The following is a 22330-nucleotide window of genomic DNA, read 5'->3' as shown; positions in this document are numbered from 1 at the left end:
GATAATCTAAAGACCAAAGATCACCTGTTGAACCAAATAAATAATTCAGGAAAACCCTTGATGCTCAGGGATCCTGGGCTGAATTGGAAACTGAGCTCTCCCAGTCCTTGCCTTCTGTTATGAATCAGTACCTGACAGCTCCACTGCACTGTGCCAGAGGCTGGGATCTCCCCCAGCTAATCTTGGCAGCCTCAGCCAGTGGCTTGTGCTGTCCTGAAACAGCCATAATTTCCCTGCCTTGCATTTTGATGTCTGCTCTCAGAAATTACCTCCCACTGAAATGAGGGCCAGCTCACCGACCTACTTCTCCTGCAGGAACTTCCATGCCCTACATATACTAGGCTGAATGTTTTGAATAAAGCTTTAACATGAATAAAATAGCCATCAGCCAGCTGACCTGCCTGATGTGGGAGCCCAGGCAGGATGATGGTGTTTTGGGCTTAAAGGTGTCTGCAGGGTGAAGTCCCATTGACACTTAGATTCCCAGTGCTTGGTCTGAAAGTATGATTAAAGATTCTGAGGTGACTTATAGCCTCACACTGTTCTTGATGCTCATGTTAAATAGGCACAATCTCTGCAGGGCAATGTGCTGCAGCCTGAGGAGAGCTAGGTCAGGCAGTAGAGGTTAGTCCTTAGATTTCTCATGACTTCTAGGAAATCTTGGACATTGCCTTGCCCCCAGGTTTCTGAAATCCAGTGCTGTGATGAATCTCAATAGTTGGCAGACCAAATGATTCTGGAAAACCAGCCCAATTGCAATAAATGCTTTCAGATTATTGTCCCAAATGATCTATTGAAAAAGGAACAGTTGAAGGCAAGAGTGAGCAAATGAGAGCATTTTCTGAAAGAGCAAATCACAGAGGGAGCCCCTGGCCATTTTTCAGGCTCTATCACATAATCAGAAGCATTCAAAAGCAGGAAGTGTTGGAGGGAGATAAGGGACATGTACATGAGGGCAGTGAGGTCATGGGTAATAATTGGCAAGAACCTGAGAGAAGCTGACCAGTCTAACCTCCTTAGGTTTATCTCTGAGAAGAGTAAAAACATTTATGCAATATTGAGATACACAGTTCCAGTTTGTGGGAGGATGCAGATAAACGCAGCACAGAGCCAGCACGGCCTAATTAAGAGAAAATACTGAACGTAATCCCCTAAGACTCCTCTCAATGGTTCTTTGCTCAGGCAGCAGAGTTCAGCGTAAACAAGTTAAATATGCTGATATAAAACTGAATTGTGTAATAAACATTGGTAGAGAGCTTTTCTTCCCTTTTAATGCTTGGGAAGAGCACAGTAAATGGGCCAAGGAGCCAGGGGAGAGCAAGCAGTGTGGTGTTTGAATGGTGTGTTCCCCTTTTCCATCAAAGTCTGGATTCAACCTGTGTGTGCTTAAGCTAAAGATTTCTAGGGCTTGTGTGGGCTGGGGCCATCCAGCCCCCCTGTGCTGCCCAGGCTGCTTCTGAAGGGGAGTTTGGGCTGCAGGTAACACAGCTGTGTCATGCCACTGCTGGGAGAGGAGGAAGAGCCAAATACTGGTGTGAAATGGTGTCTGGGGCTGAGCAGTGTCTGTGGGGGTTCGTAGCAGTTCCCAAACACATAAAGGGTGTAAATATCAAAGAAAGACACTGGTTACTGGTGCCTGGGGGTATAGCAAGGGTAACGGGCTGGAATTAAGAGTGGAGATAGAGGCTGACCATAAGGAAGAGTCTTCCTAGCTAATCAACCAATGCCACAGTGCCCTTTTCAAAAGTAAAGAACTGTTGAAACAGGAGCAAACTAACTCTTCCTATAGGAATTTCTCAAGTTCATTAGATCCTACCAGAGGCCTGGGCGTGGATTACTGCTATGTGTAATTCTGCTGATGGAGTGAGCTATGGAGAAGATGAATAACCACGTTCATGGTCCTGTTATTTCTGCTGTGTCAGAGCAGCACTTGCCTCTGCTGCCGTGCTAGCCTGATGGAGAACACGACCTCACTGGAGATGTGCTTACATCCCCTGTCTGCTGCTGCTGTGTCTGCACTTCTGGCGTGCTTGTGGTGCAATGGAAACAAAGAAAACAATCCAAAAGAGACAATATAGCAGAAAAAAGTCTGAATGCTTAGTATAACATTGCTTTGGGATAAAACAAGATAGGCTTCTTGAAGCAGTCAGTCTGAGGGGGCTAATTCCCAACAAAAGTTGGGAATGCGTTCTTACCATTAGAATAGATGAAATTGTCATTTGCTGTAAGTAGATGTGCTCTGAAGGAGTCTGCACATATTACTGTACAAGCAAAGATAATCTTGCCTCATTGTATCCTGGTCTGCTCTCTATTTTAGAGCTGCCCTTGTATACACCATCAGGGGCTTCCTTCAGTACTTCACCTAATTTTCTTTAAGCCTCCCATAATTGTCCCCCAAGGAAAGGTGTATTTTACCCACTGTGGCATCTCACCTCATCCCCAGGGAGTCCTGAAAGCATAGCCATTACCATAGTGTCTGTTATCAGCTTTTTCTCTGCCCCAGCCCTCCCTGCTGGTGTTATGTTTTGTTGATTCCAGGAATGCAAAAAGCATCAAGACTATAATCTTTGGAAAGCATCCAAGGGAGTTTTCCAGTAGGCAGGGAGGAGTGTTGAGGTGCCTTTCTCTCAGGTGAATGCTGTAATCCTTCATGCTCTTCTGCACCTGCCAGCACCTCTGGGTTGCTGCTGTAGGGGGCTGCAACAGTGCTGGGTGGCTTTGATGGCATTCCCCACTGGACAGATGGGATTTATGTGTTCCTGATTTTAGGTGGGAATCCCAGGTGCCAGCAGTAGGGATATCTCTGATGTCTTCTGATTGTGTGAACCATGCAGCTCCTGCCTAGTGTGTCATTAGGCTTTTTCTTTTAGCTGCTTTGGTTTTACTCTGCAGTGCTCAGGTGCAGCCATAATTGTTTTGTCTGGATGAGTGAGGAAAATAAATCCTTTTTCCTTTTGTGTGAGGAATCTCATGTCAGAGATATTTACAAAGAGCCCTCTGGCTGGCAGTGTACCACAGCTCCCTGCTCACATCCTTGTGTTTAACAGGAGCACATCCTGCTCCAGAGACCTCTGTCCAGTGCTTGAGGAAGCCAGGCAGGAACAGAGAGGTATAAATTTTGTGGTTTGAGTTGTTTATTTTGAACATCCTGTTTTGCTGAGCATCACAGTGAGAAATATGGTTTTGTTGGTGTCCAGCAGTTGCCTGAGTTAGAATGTCAGGCACTGTCCTTGAGAAGCATCTTCCACTGTGTTTAGAAGGGAAAAATGCTGCCTCAGGTTTCTATTTTCCTCAAAATTGCAATGTCTTTTGTTTTTATTAAGAAAAATATTTCCATGTCTAAACACGCACAGGCACAAATAAAAGTTGATTACTTCTTTTTTTTTCATTTCCATGGTGCAAAAGAAGGAATTTGTTTGGTGTTTTTCCTTCTCTGAAAGTTTTTGTTGATATAATAGAAGGTTACAGAAGGCAGCTCAGTTGTTCTATTACATAATCTGAAAAAAAAAACAAAACCCAAAACAACCAAAAATCCAACCTAAGCTATTATTTATTCCAAATGCAGTGGATTTTTCAGTGGTCTCTAGCAGGCCATATTTCTCTATACCCATCTGAAGCAATGTGCTCTATGCTGGTCCTTCATAGCCTAGACTTGCCAACATTTGGCAATTAAAAATGCCATTTGGAAACTGTCTAATGTCCCTGTAGTAAACACTGAGAGGAATTTACTGTCATGCTCAAGTATGTTTAAATGGCTTTTTGAATGAGCAGTTGCTTTCCTTGCTGTGGAGTGTGTGTGTGTAAGCCTAAAAGAAAAAGCAGTGAAATGTGGCTTGTTCCATGTCCCATTATTTAAAGGGTGGCTACTCAGAAGATGGAGGCTCCCTTTTTGCAAGGAGTTGTGTGGAAAAGGCAACAGGTAGGAAAAAGGGTTCTCCTTCCAGCTGGACACAAGGACATTTTTTTCTCAGTGAGAATAATGCATTGGAATAATCTCCCCAGGGAGGTGCTGGTTTCTGGGGAAAGTTGGACACTTTTATGATGCTGGGCAGGGTGCTGGGCTGCCTTGCCTAGACTGTGTTTTTGCCATGAAAAGTTAGACCAGATAATCCCCGAGGTCCCATCCAACCTCGTATTCTTTGAGTCTGTCATTCTCTGAAATTTGTGTGTCTGGACACACACACTGGTGTGCAGCTGCTCTGTGGGAGAGGCTTTGGTACAAGCTGAATGGAGCTTGGTTCTTACACCTGCACTGCTTGCTGAAAGCAAAGATTTCCAAAGCTGGCTTTTTGAAATAAGCTGAAAATAACCACACATGTGTTGCCAATAGAGCAAATGATGGCTCTAAGGTCACTATCAAGCTGTCAGTAGATATACAGGCATTAGCCTTTTAAGTGTTGCTGCTTTTCCAACTTTTGTGTCTATTGCATGTGTCTCACACGATCAGAAAGCTGTTACAGGACTTTGCAAAGCACAAAGAGATGACCCAAGTCTAGCCCAGCAGAGTTCCATGTATTCCCTGTTGCAAATAACTTTGTCATTGCTTCTCCGTGCTCCTCTGTCCCACCTCAGACGTATTTTGCTTTGTGTTATATTTTGTCAAGCCTTTGTAAAACACAGTGAGCCTCTTCCTTTAGTGTTTTCCTTTGTCTTTTCTTTGCCTTCATCCTTCACAGTGTCACTGCCAGTATCCCTTGTTACCATATTTCTTCTCTTTTTCTTGCTTCCCCTGAAATGCACTTCTGCACAGTGAATATTTGCCCTTCTTTGCCAGTTGTTCTCTCTCTTTCTTTTCACTTTCCTGTCAATCAGCTCCTGTTTATTCCTAGTGATATCCATGCATACATGCATATATTTGTCCATGTGCCAGGTACTATGCACTGACCTGCAGGAAGGTCAGAGGTGCACTGCAAAGTAAGGGGTCTTAGTAATAAAAACCAGCAGGAGCAGCTGTCTGAGAAACAAAACAAAGATCTGGAAGCCTCTATCCAGAAGACTCCAATTTGCATTTTCAAGTATTCCATCTATTTTACCTTCCCCAGAGTTACAGCTGAGAAATGGCAGAATTCATTGATGAATACACGCAGGCAAGGGACTGTTTGCTTTATTTAAATAATTACTTTTTTTGTTTTCCTGCTTAATCCTGATGGCATTGGTGCCATTATGACCTAGCTAAGAACTGTATTCTCCCTCTGAAATCCAGCTCCTGTCTTGCTTAAAATTTAGTAGCTAGAGCTGATGCAGTAAATAAAATATTGTCATCTTTGGGGGATCCACATTTATGGGCTGATACATGAACTGGCTGAACTCCAGTGTGCCTCTGATCTATAATGTAGAACCGTGGTTTTTTGAGAGCCTCTCAAAATGTGCGTGAAATCCACGCAAGAATCCCCTCAACTTCAATGTGCAATTTGTACTTAAAGTATGTAGTGTGGCTTAATAAATGTGGTGCTCACTGGATACATGATTTAGAAGTCTTCTGTGAAGTTCCTCATTCAGAGATCCTAAGACCAGAGGTACATGATGATGATGATGATGATGATGATGATGATGATGAATGATGAGGGTCTGCTTTGACTGCTTGTACAGGATAAGCTCCTAGTCTGCAGTCAAATCTCTGCCTAGCTGGGGAGGTTTGTGGAAAGGCACACTCACTGGCTGGAGGAGGAATATAACCCTGGATAAACTGATCCAGTAGGTAATTTCCTTCATACTTAAAAAGTTCCCTCTGTTTATAATTTTTAGTTGAATTTGTCTAACTGAAGCTCTCAGACTTGGGAACATACATCTTTACCTGCTAGCTTAAAAAAGAGGTCTTCTAAGAGAAATTCTCTCTGTATATTCTCAAAAATAATTGAATCTCCTTTTTCCCACCTCTCATCTGAACCAAAGTAGGTTTCTTCATGTTCCTACTTTTAGGTGAGTGTTCCAGACTTTGAATTATTTTCCTGGGTTTCCTTTAACTGCTCTGTCATTATCAATGCTTTTACAATGAAGAGCTAGGACTGTAGGCAGTGTTACAACAACCATGTTGTTAATAGTTAATATAATGGCAATTCCTCCCCTCTGTTCCTCTATGAGGTATAAGACAGCCCCAGGTTTCCAAAACAGAGTCTGGCAATCTGTGATTTATTCAAGGCAGCAGTGAATAAGCCAGCATAGAGCTCAGTGATGCTGCAGATAGATGGTTTCAAGCTGCTGGAAGATCTCTTTAAAGCTCTCTCAGGTGTCTTTTTGCTACTCTGCATCTGGTGTGATACAGCATAGTTATTTCTTTTTATGGCTAAGCATTGCTGTTTTATCTGACAGTGATACCATGCTTTGTTGACAGACCTGCCATCATATAGATGGTGACTAATTATATTGGTGTTTTAAATGTTTGCCTGTAAAGCAACAGAGGAAATGCCACCGCTCACCTTGGCAATTTGATTCTGGTCTTTATAGTGTTACTGCCATCAGTTGTTCCCCAGTTGGTTCAAATCCTTCAGATTTCTCTTCAACTTGGATACCTAAGCCTGGCTGTGCTTCCCGAATCTGTGCCACAGCTGAAGTGGTACCTCAGTGTTTTACAAACTCTGCATTTGTCTCATCATTTTACTATACTATTGGATCACATTCTCTTTATGGCTCTCTGCAATTTCTGGATCCAGCACAGTGGTACCACTGAGGGGCTGTTTGTTTCTCATCCTGTGTTCTCGCTGTTGTCTGGTCAGTCTCTGGTCTCTGTAGTTCTCTACTTTTCTTCCAACCTATTTTTTTCATTCCATGTCACCAATTCATAAGGTACATCTTGAATTCTGCTCCTCTCCTCCAGTTGCCTCGCTGTCCCTCTCACCTTGGCAGCATCCACAGTCAGTAAGAATCATTTTCAGTCCATCAGCCCTACATTAATGAAAAGAAGGAATATGACTAGATACAGAACATAAAGCTCTGCAGAGCCATGTGTGTGGTTTCTTGCCAGTTTTACACTTCACTATTCTGAATGTGATTTTCCAGCATTGTACTGCAGAGTATTAGATTAATCCAAACCATATTGCCTTAGCCTGAAGGTTTGTGAAAGGCTTACTAAGGTCGACATAATACCTGCTATTTCATCCCTATCCACAGCATCTCTTATCCTGTTACTGAAGAACATTAGAATGATTTCACACAGTTTGTTCTTGACAAACCCATGCTGCCTGCTACTCATCTCCTTGTTATTTTCTGCTGCTTATAGATGATGTCTGTAGAAAAATATTTTCTGAAGAATAAAGGTTTGTATGACTGCTGTGCAATTCACTGTTTTCCTCATTTCTTCCTCGAGCTCTCTTGCATTGCATCTTCTGAAGATGCTGGGCATCTTATCCCTGTCATTCCTAAATAACCCCATTGACACAGGAGTTATTTCAAGTGTCTCTTCAAGTTTGCCCTCCTTGTTGGCCAAGCTTTCTGAGTCAGTCCCTATCATAAAAAGTTTATCTCACCGTTCTTTGTCTTCACCCTATTGATCTTCCATTTTCTGCCATTCCCTCTATTGTAAATTGACTTTCTTTTAGTGTTGGGCTTTCTCTGTGTGGCTTCTGTGTTAGGTAATGTTGTTTCCCCTTATTTCTTTGACTCTTCAGTTCCTTTCAGATCTGCTATTTGACATCAGTTTCTTGCCTCTGCCTTGTTAATTTTCCTTACTTTCTGATCTGCAATGGGCTGAGTGAATACTTTCCTTTAGACCATTTGCATGATCTTTAAATTACTGCATCCTCTAATTTATATCACCTGCTATTTGCTGTGTTGCATTATTTAATTCTCTGAAAGGTTTCAGGTAGAGTGGTTCATGAGTATAACACACTGCGAAGCACAGCTGGGTTGTGTTGTCTCCATATGCATTTGCTTTCTATTTTCTCCTTTTACTTGCTGTTTTGGGAAACAGCCTTTTTCACTCCATTATTTCCAGAATCATGGATGCATGAAGGTGGTGCTCCAGGGAATGGCAGAGGTGTGAGAACTGCCGAATCACTCGTGCCCTGACATCCCCATCCCGAATGGTGGTACAGAGCAGGACTTGGTGCACTGGTGGTGCTTATCATAGGGTACAGTACCCTCTGGTATATGAACAAATCAGGAGTTCAGTGTTCTGGCAGGGTTCCTGCAGTCAGACACTCATAAATTCCCTAAAACCAAGAAAATACAGCTATGTGCTAGATGCTGGTGTTTGCAGAGCATGGGCACATGTGCATGAATAATTATTCTGTTGTTCCCTCACAGAATCATGGAACGGTTTGGGTTGTAAGGGACCTTAAAAATATTATCTAGTCCAACCCCCCCTGCACACCCCTAGAGATGTGTTCCATGTCAGATTTATTCAAAAACCCATCTATTTACTTTTTATATAGCTTCTCATTAATCAGCAATATATAGGCAGTATCGATGTCCATTTTAAATAAATACATACTGCAGCAAAAATTCACCATGATCAATACTTATTTTTCCCCTAAATTTTTAGTCAAGCACCTATAAATGTTCAGATGTTTCTTGCTTGCTACAGCATGTCCCAGTGGAATTCAATGGAAGTCTTTGCATTGATTTGTGTGGGTTTGTGCAGGTCCATGTAAAGCATTTAACCTCAAACTACAGATCAGTGATAGAAATGTAGGAATCTGAAAATACATATTCCCTGCCGTGAAAGAAAGGAATGGGAGCAGAGAAGAAAGGAAGCAATGGAAACAGAGAAGATGTCAGCTACCCCACAAGGTAGTGGCTCGCAAGCAATCGCCTCTTGTCTTTTAGCTTGGGGACAGTGCATGTGCACTCTGATGTTTGAAGCAGGTTGGGTAAAATTTAACTTCTGGCTCAAGGGAGCCTTTAGTTTATTAAATATGGATGTTCTTTCAGGTAGAAGCATGGTTTCTCTCTGCAGCACATCACTTTCCTTGAACATATGCATTCGGGGAAGAAAACTCGGCTCTTCTGTACCTAAATCTTTTCTGTCTGGATCCACCTGCAAGAAACAGCAATAAAAACTGTCAGGTTGTAACAATTGCAGGATTTTTAAGTGTGCTGTGGTGTGGCTTTAGCCGCCTTCACATCTGTGGAATTGTGTGGCTGGTCCCGAGGCTGGCTCTGTGCAGCACTGCTGGGGGATCTGCCTTTGCCTCACCTGTAATTACAGGGAGAAAATCACCCGAGTTATTGCCGCGTCTAAACACAGCACTAACGTCTGGCAGTAAGACAGCTCTCACAAACAGGCCGTGCAACAGGCTGTCACATCCCCTGCCTTCTGCATTACCTTGCTCTTCTAGGGAAATTTTTCCAGCTCCAGTTACTAATCAGGCTGTGGGTGATCTCTCTGAGCTCTGAAGCAATGGGATCTATCACTCATCCATCAGCGCCTGTCCCGCTCTCCCTGTGAGCATCCATTTCTGCCTGGCTGCTGCTGAGGAGGAATGGGACCTGCTGCTGAGTGGGCTGGGGAGAGAGCCACAGTCTCATCCTGACGAAACAATCAGGTTATGGACTGGTTTGCATTTCTGTTCTTGCTTTTGCAGGAACATAAACTGGACCGTTTCTTGCTGTGACTGCGGGAAGCCTCAGGAGCAGCTTGCTCCTGCTTCCAGCCTTTGCTGTAGCCTCATAGAAGAGTGTTTCAAAAAACGTAACTTTCAATGGCCTGACACTCCCCAGTCTCTTTTATCTCTTGTCTATAGTGCTATCAATCAAATTGTTCTTGTCAGTTAACTGGTTTTAAATCTCGTGTGGAAAAAATTGTCAGTTCAAGATCATACTACAGTAAGGACAGATGTGACTGCTCTTGTTGCGTTAATTCATTCTTGCTTAAGACATGAAAATGAACAGATAGAATATCAATTTGAAGCTCTTAGACCTTGAAATTATATAAAATCTCCTAAAAGAAAGGCTGGGGCTGAGCTTTGTCTCCAAGGCATCGTTTTTAACTTAGCAGGAAGCTCTGATGGTCTTTCCTTTAAATTGCCTATTGTCCAGATGCCTACAAAGAAAGTGCTTCTGCGGGACTGTTTGTGTTTGGTGACAAGGTTTATTTCATTTCATGTGACAGATGACTTGGCTTCTGGATTGAGTAATTACTTGCTCACATCCCACCGGGGCAGGTTTCTGACCTGCTGGAGCAGTCATTTGCTCTGGGAGCGCCAGCTGGCTGCGCGGGAGCCGCAGTGGTGGTGGTGACAGGCTCCAGAGCTCCGTGTCCCCACGCTGGGGTGGCTCCTGCCACTCCTCTGTGGGGGCTTCTTGGGTGTTTCAGTCAGAGGAGAGGAGAGGGATGTGGCTGCTGCAGGCTTCACTAATGACAGAGCCACCCAATTAATATCTAAATACCTGAAAGCCTTTCTGGTCTCGTGTGTCTGATAGTCCGTAAGTGTGGGGTGTCTCACCAGATTTCAGGTTCATATATTTTCAAAAATTTTTTTTATTATCCTAAACTTTGATTGTGAGGTACAGTGATGAGCTCCTGAGGATTGCTGGATGGAGCTGAATGAGCTCTGCTTTATTCTTCAGCATAGTAGAGCTTTTCATTCACTCACAAAGAAATGCTTGATTTCTGCTTGAGGTAATTTTTTTTTAAGATGGGGTAATCAAAGCATTGAATGCAACATTACATTGTGGCAATTTTATTTTAAGCAGATTTTCTGCCTTTTTTTCCTTTTTTTTTTTTTTTTTTGCAATATTATCATGCAGCAGCCAAACTAATGCATATATAATTTTCTTTCCTTTCTGCTTGTCATGCCCTGCTAACATGGACATCTACAAAGGCTCAGGTTGGTGTTGCAATCTGTCTTCATCTTGTTGTTCTCATCTAGTAAAAAGGGCTTTGATGTTTTCTTCATCAATCAGCTTTTTTTTCTCTTCCTCTCTTTAAAACTGGATCCAACATTATTATAACATTACAGATTCATCCAGAGAGGTGCCACATTTGTTTGTTACCCCTGAAACTTCAGCTGCAGCAAAATGTGCTGTTTCAGAAACAAGGGATATTGATTTATTTCTATCTACTTAAATTTTCTATGCTTGTCTGGCTTTGTGACAGGGAGGTAGCAGCACCTACAAGTTCTGAAATCTGCAAAAAAGCACTGAAATTCTCACTAATGAGTTTCTGCCTTGTCTTAAACCCCCGTATTTGACAACATTGTAAGATGGCATTTGTTAGTATCTTGTCTGGATTTAGTATTTTCTTGGTAGGAATGAACCATAATTAAAATGTACAATAAAAAGCAGAGGCACAGGAACTGGCACAAACTTTGTGATTGTATTTTCATAAGCCCCCCCCTTCCCACTTACATGCCTCAATTTTTTTTGGAAAACTCTGAGACTAAATTGTCTTGCCTGAGTATTTCAGGTAGAAATAAATACTCAATATATGCAAGGTTATACTTTGTGCTATGTCCTGCTCCTTAGAGGTTGTACTGACAGTAAAATCATGAGTAAAACCAGAGTAACACCAGACAGGCAGGTTTGGGGCTGGGAGCTGCATGTTTTTTCCTAATTTACTCATGTTGAATGATGCCAACTTGGTATTTTAATCTCTGAGAAAGAGCACTCATGCTTTACCCTGTTACCACTTGGTGTTTCTAGTGCCTGCACCAATCTCACAGCAAATAAAACCACTTACCACTTGTAAATATGAATTAATAAACCTTGCTGAGCAACATGGTAGTTCTATCAGAGTGAGATGTAATGACTGCGGTTCGACAGAGCTCGCCTCAATTAACTTTCTAAACAAGGCATTTTCCACTCATTGCACTTAAGAATTTGAAATAAATCAGTGTCTGACTTGGAATATTTAATTATCCATTAGAAGAAAGTAAGGGGTTTACTAGGAACATTTTGTAAAGTCCAGCAAAAAAAAAAATAGTTGAAGTAAAAGCATCTAAAGGCCGTGGTGAGGGAAAATGCAGCATCCAGATGTCTTTTTAGCAAGAGTACCCTGCTGCTTTCCTAATTTCTCCTCTTTTCCTCATTTTGCAGACAGAATTTTACAGTGCTGCTTTTTTTGATGGCTTCATCCTGAAATGTCTCTATCTGAACTTTCCAGGATCTGATTTTAAGCTGAGATATCATCCAGTTAGTGCAAGAAACTGGGCATTTCCAGACTGAGTCCCGCACTCCCCGAGGGCTTCCTTGCCACCCTCTAGTGAATCACTCAACTCTTCATCCTCAGTTGTCTCATGTGTAAATTAGGATTAAAGTTGAGCAGTTTTGAGGATTGGGCCATAAATAGATAATCAAGAGCAGGGGAAACTTCAGAGGTTTGATAACTGTTATCACTTTTTTCAGAGAGAATAATTTTTCAGCAGTTTTTGAAGTGGATAAGGGTGAGGGGTCTGTTTGTGTGGGGGCTTCCATTCTGCCCATGGGGCAGATCCTGGGAGCTGGAGTAACTCTGTGTCTGTGCTGTTGGAATTGCTGCCCTGGCTCTGAACTCAGAATAAAACAGATCCCATCATTTTGCTGGATACAAAGTTTTAGACAGTTTCTGGGTTTTTTTTGGTTCAACACCAGTGAAGGTTTTTCAGAGCCTTGGCAAAGCTCTAATTGATTTTCTTTTCTCTGCACCACAAAGGAGGTAAGAAGCACAAACTCCTTTGATTTGGGTGTAAATAAAATAAAACTGCTGAATTTGTTTCACAAGTATTTGTGCAGGGATCTGCTGGAGGCATACAAAATTCAGTAATTCTGATAATTTAGAAGTCTTACCACAGATCTGTTCAAACTTTTGTGCTCTTAAGTCATTTTGACCAACTGTTTTTTAAGTTTTGGTGGCTATTTGCTGCAGCATCCAAATACCTAAAGACAAATATTCATCAGGGAAGCTGCTGCTTTGCAAAATCTTATTTGCTTGAAAATTAAGTGTTCAACCAGGTTTAATACTGGTGAGTGGTTAGCATATTTGTGGCAATCGTGATCAACATATAAACTAGCATGAAATAAAATCAATTTTATTTTAAAGAGAGCTATTTAATGTTGAAATTTTAATGAGATAATTTCTGTGATGTAGTGTTTGTTAATGTGCAAGTGCTGGTCCTTCAGATATACAGTTAATTCAGTAAAGCTTTTAAGTGCGTGCTTAGATCTGCCAAATCAAACACTCAGTTAAGTAATTAACAAAGCAAGTACTCAATTTTTAATTCAGTTTTAAAGAACTAAATAAAAGAAATTCATTGTTAGAAATTATCTGGTTGCTATTAAACAGAATGTGAAAACAGTATTGGAACATTATAAAAGTTATTCAGTTAATATATGGATATCTTTCAACCAAAGAAAAGATTAGGATGAACGAGATGGAGTCAACATGGAAATCAAATTTGTAGATTATTACAATGAATGGACATTTTCTCAGATGTATTTCCACCGTGCTGTGGATCCATTTGTATCAGGCTTGTTGCAAGAGAAGTGCTGCCTGTGGCCCATATGTGAGTAGCTGGTGGCCATAAGCTCTAAGAGGAGGAGAACATCCCACTGCTCTCTCCTCTTGCAGCCTGGATAAGCAGAGAACATACAGGTGGTTATGCAAAAAGAGTTAGAAGTGGGCAAATTGCTGTCCAGTGTCAGTAGGAGTGGTTTTAGCCCTTACCAGCAAGTGTCTCTGCAAACCAGAGCAAGTCAGCTCTCTTTGCTATATGAAGTCTTCTCTACCTTTACTGTTGCTCATGGTGGTTCCACAGTTTGAAAACGGGTTGTTATTTCTTTGGTTCTGACTGGTTCAATGTATTAAGTCTAATGTAACCTTCATGTACAGGCAGCCATGTGAAATGAACTTATGTTAGCAATGAATTTAGCCCATTTGTATTAGAAATGAATAGCACAGAGGTAGTCCTCAGGGTCTCAGGCAACTGCTACAGTGATCAGTTTGGTTGTTCTAATATAATAAGCAGATATTGACTTAGTTGGAGTGAACACCAAGATTTACTGTCATGAAAGCTAAAATATCGACTGAGGGAAAACCAGAGTCAATATTTACCTTGAGGGACAATAAATCTTGATGTTCACTGAAATATGAAGTCACTATGATTTTCAGAAGCGTTGAACCTCATTCTAGTTTATTCTGCAGGTGCTCATCAGACAGGCTACCTGAAGTATAGGTATGAATTTCTTCTAATGAATAACATCAGATGAGCAAGTGCTCATTTATTTCTATAAGTCCTTTGCAAGCCTACATTTAAATAAATAAGTTGGAGAACAATATAAATCACACCAAAGCTCTTGGGTGGTCAGATATTTGGATTTTTCATTAAAATGCAAGTATCAGCTATTAAAAGAGAAAATAAATAGATTAATACTTACATATCTTGTTGAAGTAACTGTCCATGTCAATAATGCTTTAGCAAGGGCTCAGGATTTGCATTGGAGTGAATAGGAACTGGGTTCATTTATTAGGGTAAGCTTTAGTAGTCTGTCTCTTAAAAGGTAGCTTTTGTCCTTCTTCCCTTTAATTTATTGAGAACTGTGCCCATCAACTTGATTTTGGGACTCAGGTGTTAAAGCAATGTTCCGGTTTAATTCCGACTACAAAGAGTGATCCTGTGAAAGGCAGCAGCAAAACTCCCCTTGGCTTCAGGCAGGCTTTGTTTCAGCCTTTGCTTCATTGAGCCCAAAACCCAGCAGGTAAATATGAATAAAAATTGAGAAATGCAGTTAATTTGCTAAAATGCCAGAAGTGTTTATTTTTTGGGGCAGTGAGGGATGAAGGCAGGCTGGTTGCCCGGGGTGCTGATCTCTGCAGCTCCTCTCGGGTCAAGTGTCTGCAGCTTCCAGCATCTTTCTCCCTCCATGCAGAACAATGGGTTCCTGTGCCTATTGCATGGAATTAATTTAATTTCTGTCCTTCAGGACATGGATTGTGGCACTACAGCTCCATACAGGGGCTCGGTGTGAAGGGGTTTGTAAATGCACTGTCATAGCAGGTTTGCATAAGCTTGAGGAAGGCTGAGCATTAAGCAGATTATTTTCAAAGGAACTGTTGTCTTTGTGCTTGGGGAGAGAAGTATCTCAGTGTTACAAGGGATTCTGTATCTGCAGTAGAGTTAATAGATGGCAAACTTGATGGGGGCCAGGAGACCTAGTCCTTGTGTAATTTGAAGATTGAATGCACTCTGTAACAGCCAGGGATCCATGGGAGCACATCCCAACCCCCTCCAGGGTTGGGTGCTTTGGGTTCCTGGGTTGGTGGGAAGTGAGGACACCACGTTCCATCCCAGCCTCTGTTCAGGGTCAGGACAGGGGTGTTCCCATGGACCCAGGAGGTGAGAAGTAAACCTAGAGTCCTCTGTTTTGTGGGACCCACAGAATAGCAATGCTTAGTCAAAACCCTTTGAAAATGAAAAATCAAAAGCACATCTGTTTGACCTCCTTAAGTAGCACAGCTCCTAGCAAAAACAGTAATTGGAAGGCTTTAAGGTTTGCTGTAGGATTTTTCCAAATTAAAAAAAAAAGAAAGGAGGAATTGGAGGTGATTGAAAACAAATTATGGCAAGCCAGGAGAGAAAATGGGAGGAAAACATTCTCCTGTGGAGGAAAGGACCACATGCCACATCACTGTGGTTTTTAAATGCAAAGATGGAGTTACAAATTGCATTCACAGCTTCCTGAACTCATTCCTACTGAGTTCCACCCGTGGAAATCTTGCATCTCTTTGAGACTCCCACTTAAGGGCTTAATGGCATCCACGGGTGCCTGTTGTAACTTGTTCTGAAGAAATCTGTCCCTCCTGCTGACGCAGGTGGTTATTTACATCTCCCCAGTGTCCCAGAGGTGCTGCCAGAGATGGCACTGCTCAGCACTGATTCAGGGCAGAGGGGAGAGCTTGTTCACAGGAACAGTGTGCTGTGGTGTCAGCACAATAACTGAGGAAAACAGGTTATTTGTGACAACTATAATCCAGGTTTTCGGTGGTGAGTGTAAGCTGGGGATCCTGACCGAAGACGAAGTACTGCACAGGTCGGCAGCAGATCACTGGGGATCTGAGGTACCCCAGGGACAAGCAGCCAGTGCTGTGTCCCCTCCCTCCTCCAGCACAAAGTGGGATGTCTGTCTGTCTGTCTGTTGTAGGAGGAAGAGAGCTGATGGCACTTCACACGTAATTGATCCGGTTTGATACAGTCAGACAGCAGGCTAGGAGTGCTCTATTAATGGCTTTGTTATTGTGATCCTCCCTGCTCTTTAAAGAGCACATTTTGAAGTATCACTTCACATTACGTGTATTTGTGTCAGTGCCTGTGGGATTTCTGTTTTGGCTCACAGGATTCCTCAGATTGATTTTAGTTCAAGTGGTATCCCATGCCTGCCCAACTCCATCTGGTTTTCCTACACAGTTACTCCAGCACGTACATGCCACAGGAGGTTTTGACCACAAAAACACATTTATGGTAAATGTCTGATGTTAAACCTTTGCTGCTGTCCACAGGTGGGCTTTGCTGGTTAGAAGAGGTCTGAGGTTTAACAGATGTTAAGGTGGAGCAGTCAGAGGTCACTGAGACAGTGAGATGGGATTCCCAAGCTTTGGCCTCACCCTGGCTTCAGCAGCAGGGTGAATGCTGAGGCAGTGCTGAGAGCCTGCAGGTTCACAGTGGTGTACCCTAACCCTGAGGAAGGGTTATTTAATAGAGCAAGGAAAAGAATCTTAAGTCCCCAAAGCTGCTGTTTGTGCTGGACTGCCCTGGCTGCCCTGCTGTGCCTGTGGAGGCTGGGAGGGAGGGAGGGAGGCAGCACCTCCTGCCTGCTGCCAACCTCAGCCTCCTTTCCAGAAGTCTAAAAGCAGGAACAGGCCACCCAGCTCTTAATAGACTTATTAAGTTTTACCATCCTTGACACTGCCCTGTGAGGCACCTTCTCACTGGGCTGGCCCCTGGCAGCCAGTTTTGTCCAAGCTTGGCTCTTTGCTCATTCCCTCTGTGATGAGGAAAAAACTGATCGTGCCTCAAGCACCTGTTTCCCTCACTAATCGTCTCCTGTGGATGACAGGGTGTTTTGTCAGGCAACATAGGCAGGCTGTAGTTTTTCCTTCCCCCTGTGGAGCAGGGAAACTAATAAATACTCCCTGACTCTACATCCGTCTCCTGGATGGATGTCTGTGGGGAACACAAAGGCTTTGCAGTGCTTGAAGAGGGATTGCTGTTGTCCCTGGCATGTGCAGGGATGTGGCTGCAGGAGTGAGTGGAGGTGACAGGCTGGTGGGGCAGGATGGTGGCCCAGCATCCGTGGGCTGCCTGCTGGCTGATGCTGAGCCCAGGCTTGGTGAGTGCTGCTCTTCTGTGCTCCCATGTACACCAGTTAATGATAACGAGCCTGGCTGCTCAGCTAATTAGCAGTGCTTGTGGTGCTGCTTGCTCAGTGTGGGAAGCTTAGCTCTGTGTGCACTTTGTACAGTGCACAGACACCTGCACACTCTGGAGCTGGGCCAAGCCAGTGCCTTGGTGCACAGTCCACATAGAACCAGAGAGTGGCTTCAGTTCAAATGGAGCTTAAAGATCATCTTGTTTGCAGCTCCCCCATCATGAGCAGAGACACCTTCTGCTAGTTCAGGATGCTCAAAGACACATCCAGGTTTGTAATTTGTGCTTAATAATGTGCTTAATAATACGTGTTTAATAATAATGTGCTAATGGTATGACTGCCTTTGCCCCTTTTGTTCCCTTCCTTTTTCCCTCTGTGTGAAATGTGATGCTCTTACTGGTTCATATTGTCCTTGCCCTCGCCAGTTCAGACTTTGATTTCCTTCTTTCCTGTTTTCACCTTTACATGTTTTCCACTTTTCATCATCCGTTACTTTTCCCTCTCTGCTAAACCTATGCACAATGTATAGACAGACCCACAGTTAAAATTAGTTTCTGACATTTTCTCTTTTGAAGGAGTTTTCCTTTTCAAGTTGTTTTCCTTCCATTTGAAATGAAGGTGATTTTCTGACGGGACACCAGTTTTGTTTTCAGACTGGTATCTCAATTTTCTTGTCCTCCCACGTCCAAAAGGTTACAAAAAAGATTTCTTTTTTCTTCTGGCCACAACATAGTCTAGTCATAATCTACCATTTTAAAATGAAGCTGCAAATTATTAAACACGTGTCTGAATCTTTTTGGGGGGTAGTTGGGAGGAAGACTATTGATTTATAGTTATTCTGCAAGTGAGAATGAAATGGCTTCACAGCAGCAAGGCTGAGGAGGTTATGGTATGTGGAAGAAGAAATTTTAGGTGTGTTGTATTTTTCCAGGGCAGCACATTATGCTTCATGCAAAGCAACAGGGAATACTGTATCTTCAAATCAGCTTCTGCAGACAACCCAGATTCAAAATAAATAACTTTTATTCATCACTGTAATAGAACTGTTGATGCATTCATTTATTTAAACCTAAAAATCTGCTGAAGTGCTATATCTCACTGCTGCTTTTAACAGCCTGAATATCTGGCACCTTTTATCAAGCTTTTGCCTGTATTTTTCTCCCTATGTAGATACCATAGTTTAGGTGAACACACTGTCGTGTTTGATTAGGAGATATGTTAGAGATAAGTCACTTGCAGGCAAAAAAGCATTTACCAGTTTTGTGTATAAAAATGAAATTTGTAGGAGGCATGAAATTTCATTCTTTTATGGTAAATGGCTTATAAGAATGCATTAGAAGCAAAGGTAAATGAGTGCTGATTTTAAGTTTGTACCTGCTGAAATACAAAAGGATGTGGTACATACGATCTTGGTGAATGACATGTGATAGATAATCCTGAGAGCAGGCAGAGCAAATGAAATTGTAATGGAGTTCCTCTTCTGGCTGCAGGAAATAGCTGTTATTTATCCTGCTTCCGAAGATGCTGCATGCATACTGCTGTTCATTATACACTTAAAAATCCCTTGGCAAGTCAATAATGAATAAATGAACTTAAAGCCATTACAACAGCCTCAGCATGAGGAGTGTAAGCCAGGATACTTTTCAGTGTGCTTTTCTGTGGGTTTGTTCTGCAGACACGCTAACCTAGACAGTTCAGCTGAAGAGTTTGGTTCTTTCTCCTGTCAGGTGCACGAGGCAGTCCCGTGCTACAGTGAGTGCAATCAGTATTCCTGGGAAGTAGGACCATGGTCTCCATGCAAAATCAGCAGCGAACAAAATTCCCTTCACTGTGGAGAAGGAATACAAACGAGGGAAGTCAGGTGCGTGAAGACAAAAGCTCAGGTATTCCGATCAAAAAGAGCTGGTATGTTCTTGCATAAAGCTGCAATATCTGGCCATCTGACAGTGAGTGTGTTGCTGAGTCCAGTGTATTGCAAATAAAAAGAAACATGTGTTTATGTGCCATGGTTTATAGGAAAAGCATTTCAGATATGCAGCCTTGGTTTTTCAGGAGCATAGCATGATATTTAAATTAGTATTCTTCAACCTAAATGCCATGTATACATAAAGCTCCCTGAGGTGCAAAGCCTCCATATTTTGATTTGCTAACATTTTCCCCAAGTAATAGCACTGCGTGCACCAGAGTGGCATTCATTATTACTGAATATTCATTCCCCAGGCATGGGGAAATGCTGAGTTATTTCCAAATGTTCAGCTGTTACTAGCAGGAGCACTAAGATTTGTTCTCGCTGGTTGTCACTTTCTGTTTGCTCCTTTGTCAGCCGATCAAAGTTAAAATCCCTCTGTATGAAGTAACAAAAGCATGTTGTGCACGTAGCTGATTTCCATTTGAATTAACACACAGTTTTATTTTTTGACCAGCCATGCTGCTTGTAGCTGTTGTCATGTCTGTGTCCTGTATGGGGTAGAGAAAACTTGTTGATATCCATCGTGCCTGTGATACTCTAATTAAAATGTGTGTTCTCTGTGTAGGTGTGTGAGCACTGCTGAGGACCACGGCGTGGAGACTGTGCCCAACACTCTGTGCAATCAGGCTGAGGTCCCAGAGGCCGTGCAGAAGTGTACCTTGTACTGTCCCAGTGAGTGTGCAGTGTCTGAGTGGGGACAGTGGAGCCCATGTCCGCAGGTAGGCTCTCCCGCCCGTGTCCCTGGCAGTGTTCCTCACACAGCAGTCTTCGCTTCTCCTTCAACTATTTCATGGCCTAGTTATTTTCTAGGAAAGTAAATTATTTTCTGAGGGATGTCAGGCTTAATAGATCCTGCCAGCATGGTTGAATCTGGAGATATTTATGTCTCTACAGAGACAGAGCTATAGAAATTTGGTTAGTGAAACACAGAGTTATTACTGTGACAGTTGATTCAACACATCCTTCCCCTTGGTCTGCTATGGGAAAGGGCCCACACAAGCAGAGTGGGTGAAAGGACAGTATTCCAGCTGCTGAATGCCTTAGGAAGTGTTTGCAGGGGAGACCTCTGTCAGTGGTGCATGACTGCCATAACAACCTGCTGGTAAACCCTGGGGGTGACACTCCTCTGGACAGGTCTTGGTCCTGAGGGAATGACAGCTCTCCCCTCCTAACACTCACTATTTCTGTCCAGTGTTTCCTCCTCCTCAAACACTTGGGGGAAGATTTGAGGCAACAGCAGCAGAAGGGTATGACAGCAAGGTGCCTGAACAATTTGTCATGTCATGAAATACTCAAAACTTTTTGAATTTTGCAGAGATTCAAGCCACTGCGAAGTGCTCTGTGTTTTCCTAAGTGTGCAAGATGGAAAGAAGTTGCAAATTCTGTATTATGAAAAGCCTCTGGCCTCACACCACATGACTTCAGATCTATTGTTTCTCCCTGATCAGTGTTGAAATAGGTGCCAGGTTTAATCTCGGAGGGGTTTTTTAATAGACTTGCTTGATGTATTTAAGTGACAAACACATATTCATTGCCCCCATGTTAACAGGGCCATTACCAAAAGTTGAGTGGTTATTGGACAGGTATTTATACTAGTGCTGACACAGGTAATTTCCCTCCATAATATTTTGTGTAGCGTATCAATATTCTCGGTAAGAACATGTCAAATAAAATCTTGTGTTTCATTTCCTGCATTCACCTCCTCCTGAGCAGCATGGCTTTGATGAAGTATAACACTCTCTCAACCCATACAAATGCTTGGATACCTTTCAGAGTCCCACTGTGGTTGGGCTGTTTCTTTGCCATTGACTTTTCTAGGCATGGATTTTCTTCATTTTCGCACGCAGTGAACTGATGCAGAGATCTTTGAGGCTGTTGGGGGTCTCTCAGGTGCCTTGGTGGCAGTCAGTTGGTTATGAAGGACTGCTTCAAGCTTTAGGTACCCTCATATCCTTAAGACACACAGGCTTTTTGCCTGAAGGCTCCTTTTTTTTGGCAATAGTGAAGCCTCCGTAGCCCACAGAAGCAGAAAAGGGAAGCCCAGAGCTCGTGGGCTGCACTCCATCAGGCAGCACATCTCTTGGCAGGCAGGGCCACATGCCACAGTCCCTGTGTCTCCTTGTACATCCCTTTGCCATGGTGGATGTTAATTCATAAATGTGAGGGCATCTGCATGCCAGTGCAATTAACTGAACAATATGTTTTCACAAGCTGTTCTGCAATGCTTTGTTGTGAAACTGAGATGACTGTGTGCTGATGGAGCATGTGTTTCCATAGTTCTGTCCAGATAGGAGGCAATAAACAGCTTGAAGTTTTATGGGCAGATAAAACCCTCCCTTTGATGAGTTTATGGCAGTGCTGTCTCCCTTTTCCAGCTACTCTGGCTGATTGTGGTGGGTTTTGAGAGAGAGCCACACAGCACAGTCCCTCCCAGGCCATACATGCTCCACATCTCCAAGGCGAGTGCTGGGCTTGCTGTTGGTGCAGAATGACTGTGCTGTGTCACTGGTGTGTCTTTGGTGGGTGTGGGGCAGGGATTGAGGAAACTGTGGTGGCTGGAGTGAGGCACTGCCAGCACCAAGGTGATTAATGAACTTTTCATCTGAGCCACAAGAAAAGGTGGTCATTTAGGACAGCTGTGAGTCGAGGGACTCAAAAATTTCAAAAAATTTGGAAGATCACATCGTGTTGCAATGAAAAAGCAAAACTGTGCATCCTGGCTGCTCTATTTCAGCACATTTACATTTCATACCACAATAGTTGGCACTCTTTTAGTCATAGCACTCATGAGGCAGCTGCCAAAGACCATTCCAGGAAGTCTTCCCGTAGCTCTGGTCATGTTTGGCTTGCTGGAGATTAAGAGGATTTATGAAACCTGACAAATTCTAGTTTGTAAAAAATGAACGATCACAATTTCAGCCTCATCTTTGCCTGAGGAGCTTTTTGATTTGAGATATTTACCTATGATTTTGGTCAGGTGAGAATTCTTTTCCAGTCGCTTTGGTGTTCTGCTCATGTTTTACAGTGTTGATAATAAATTCCTCCTGATAGCAGAATAACTAACTCTTATCAGCTGAATATAAA

At 42.8% G+C, this 22330-nt stretch overlaps 1 protein-coding gene across 6 annotated transcripts in view; it reads left to right on the top strand.

The window, feature by feature from the left end:
* Positions 1-22330, top strand: part of THSD7B (thrombospondin type 1 domain containing 7B) — a 298971-nt gene that overhangs the window by 245662 nt on the left and 30979 nt on the right. For 5 of the 6 annotated variants that reach the window (XM_038142161.1, XM_038142157.1, XM_038142156.1 and 2 more), the window contains 3 exons: positions 10761-10766; positions 19005-19138; positions 19812-19965. In XM_038142161.1, the coding sequence (XP_037998089.1) occupies positions 10761-10766; positions 19005-19138; positions 19812-19965 (294 nt within the window). The remainder of the gene's footprint in view (positions 1-10760; positions 10767-19004; positions 19139-19811; positions 19966-22330) is intronic. The other variant, XM_038142160.1, reaches the window with a different exon arrangement.

Source organism: Motacilla alba, chromosome 7 (assembly GCF_015832195.1).
Source record: "Motacilla alba alba isolate MOTALB_02 chromosome 7, Motacilla_alba_V1.0_pri, whole genome shotgun sequence".
Classification (NCBI taxonomy): domain Eukaryota; kingdom Metazoa; phylum Chordata; class Aves; order Passeriformes; family Motacillidae; genus Motacilla; species Motacilla alba.
The sequence above is the reverse complement of the archived record's forward strand: the minus strand, read 5'-3'. Positions and strand labels throughout refer to the sequence as shown.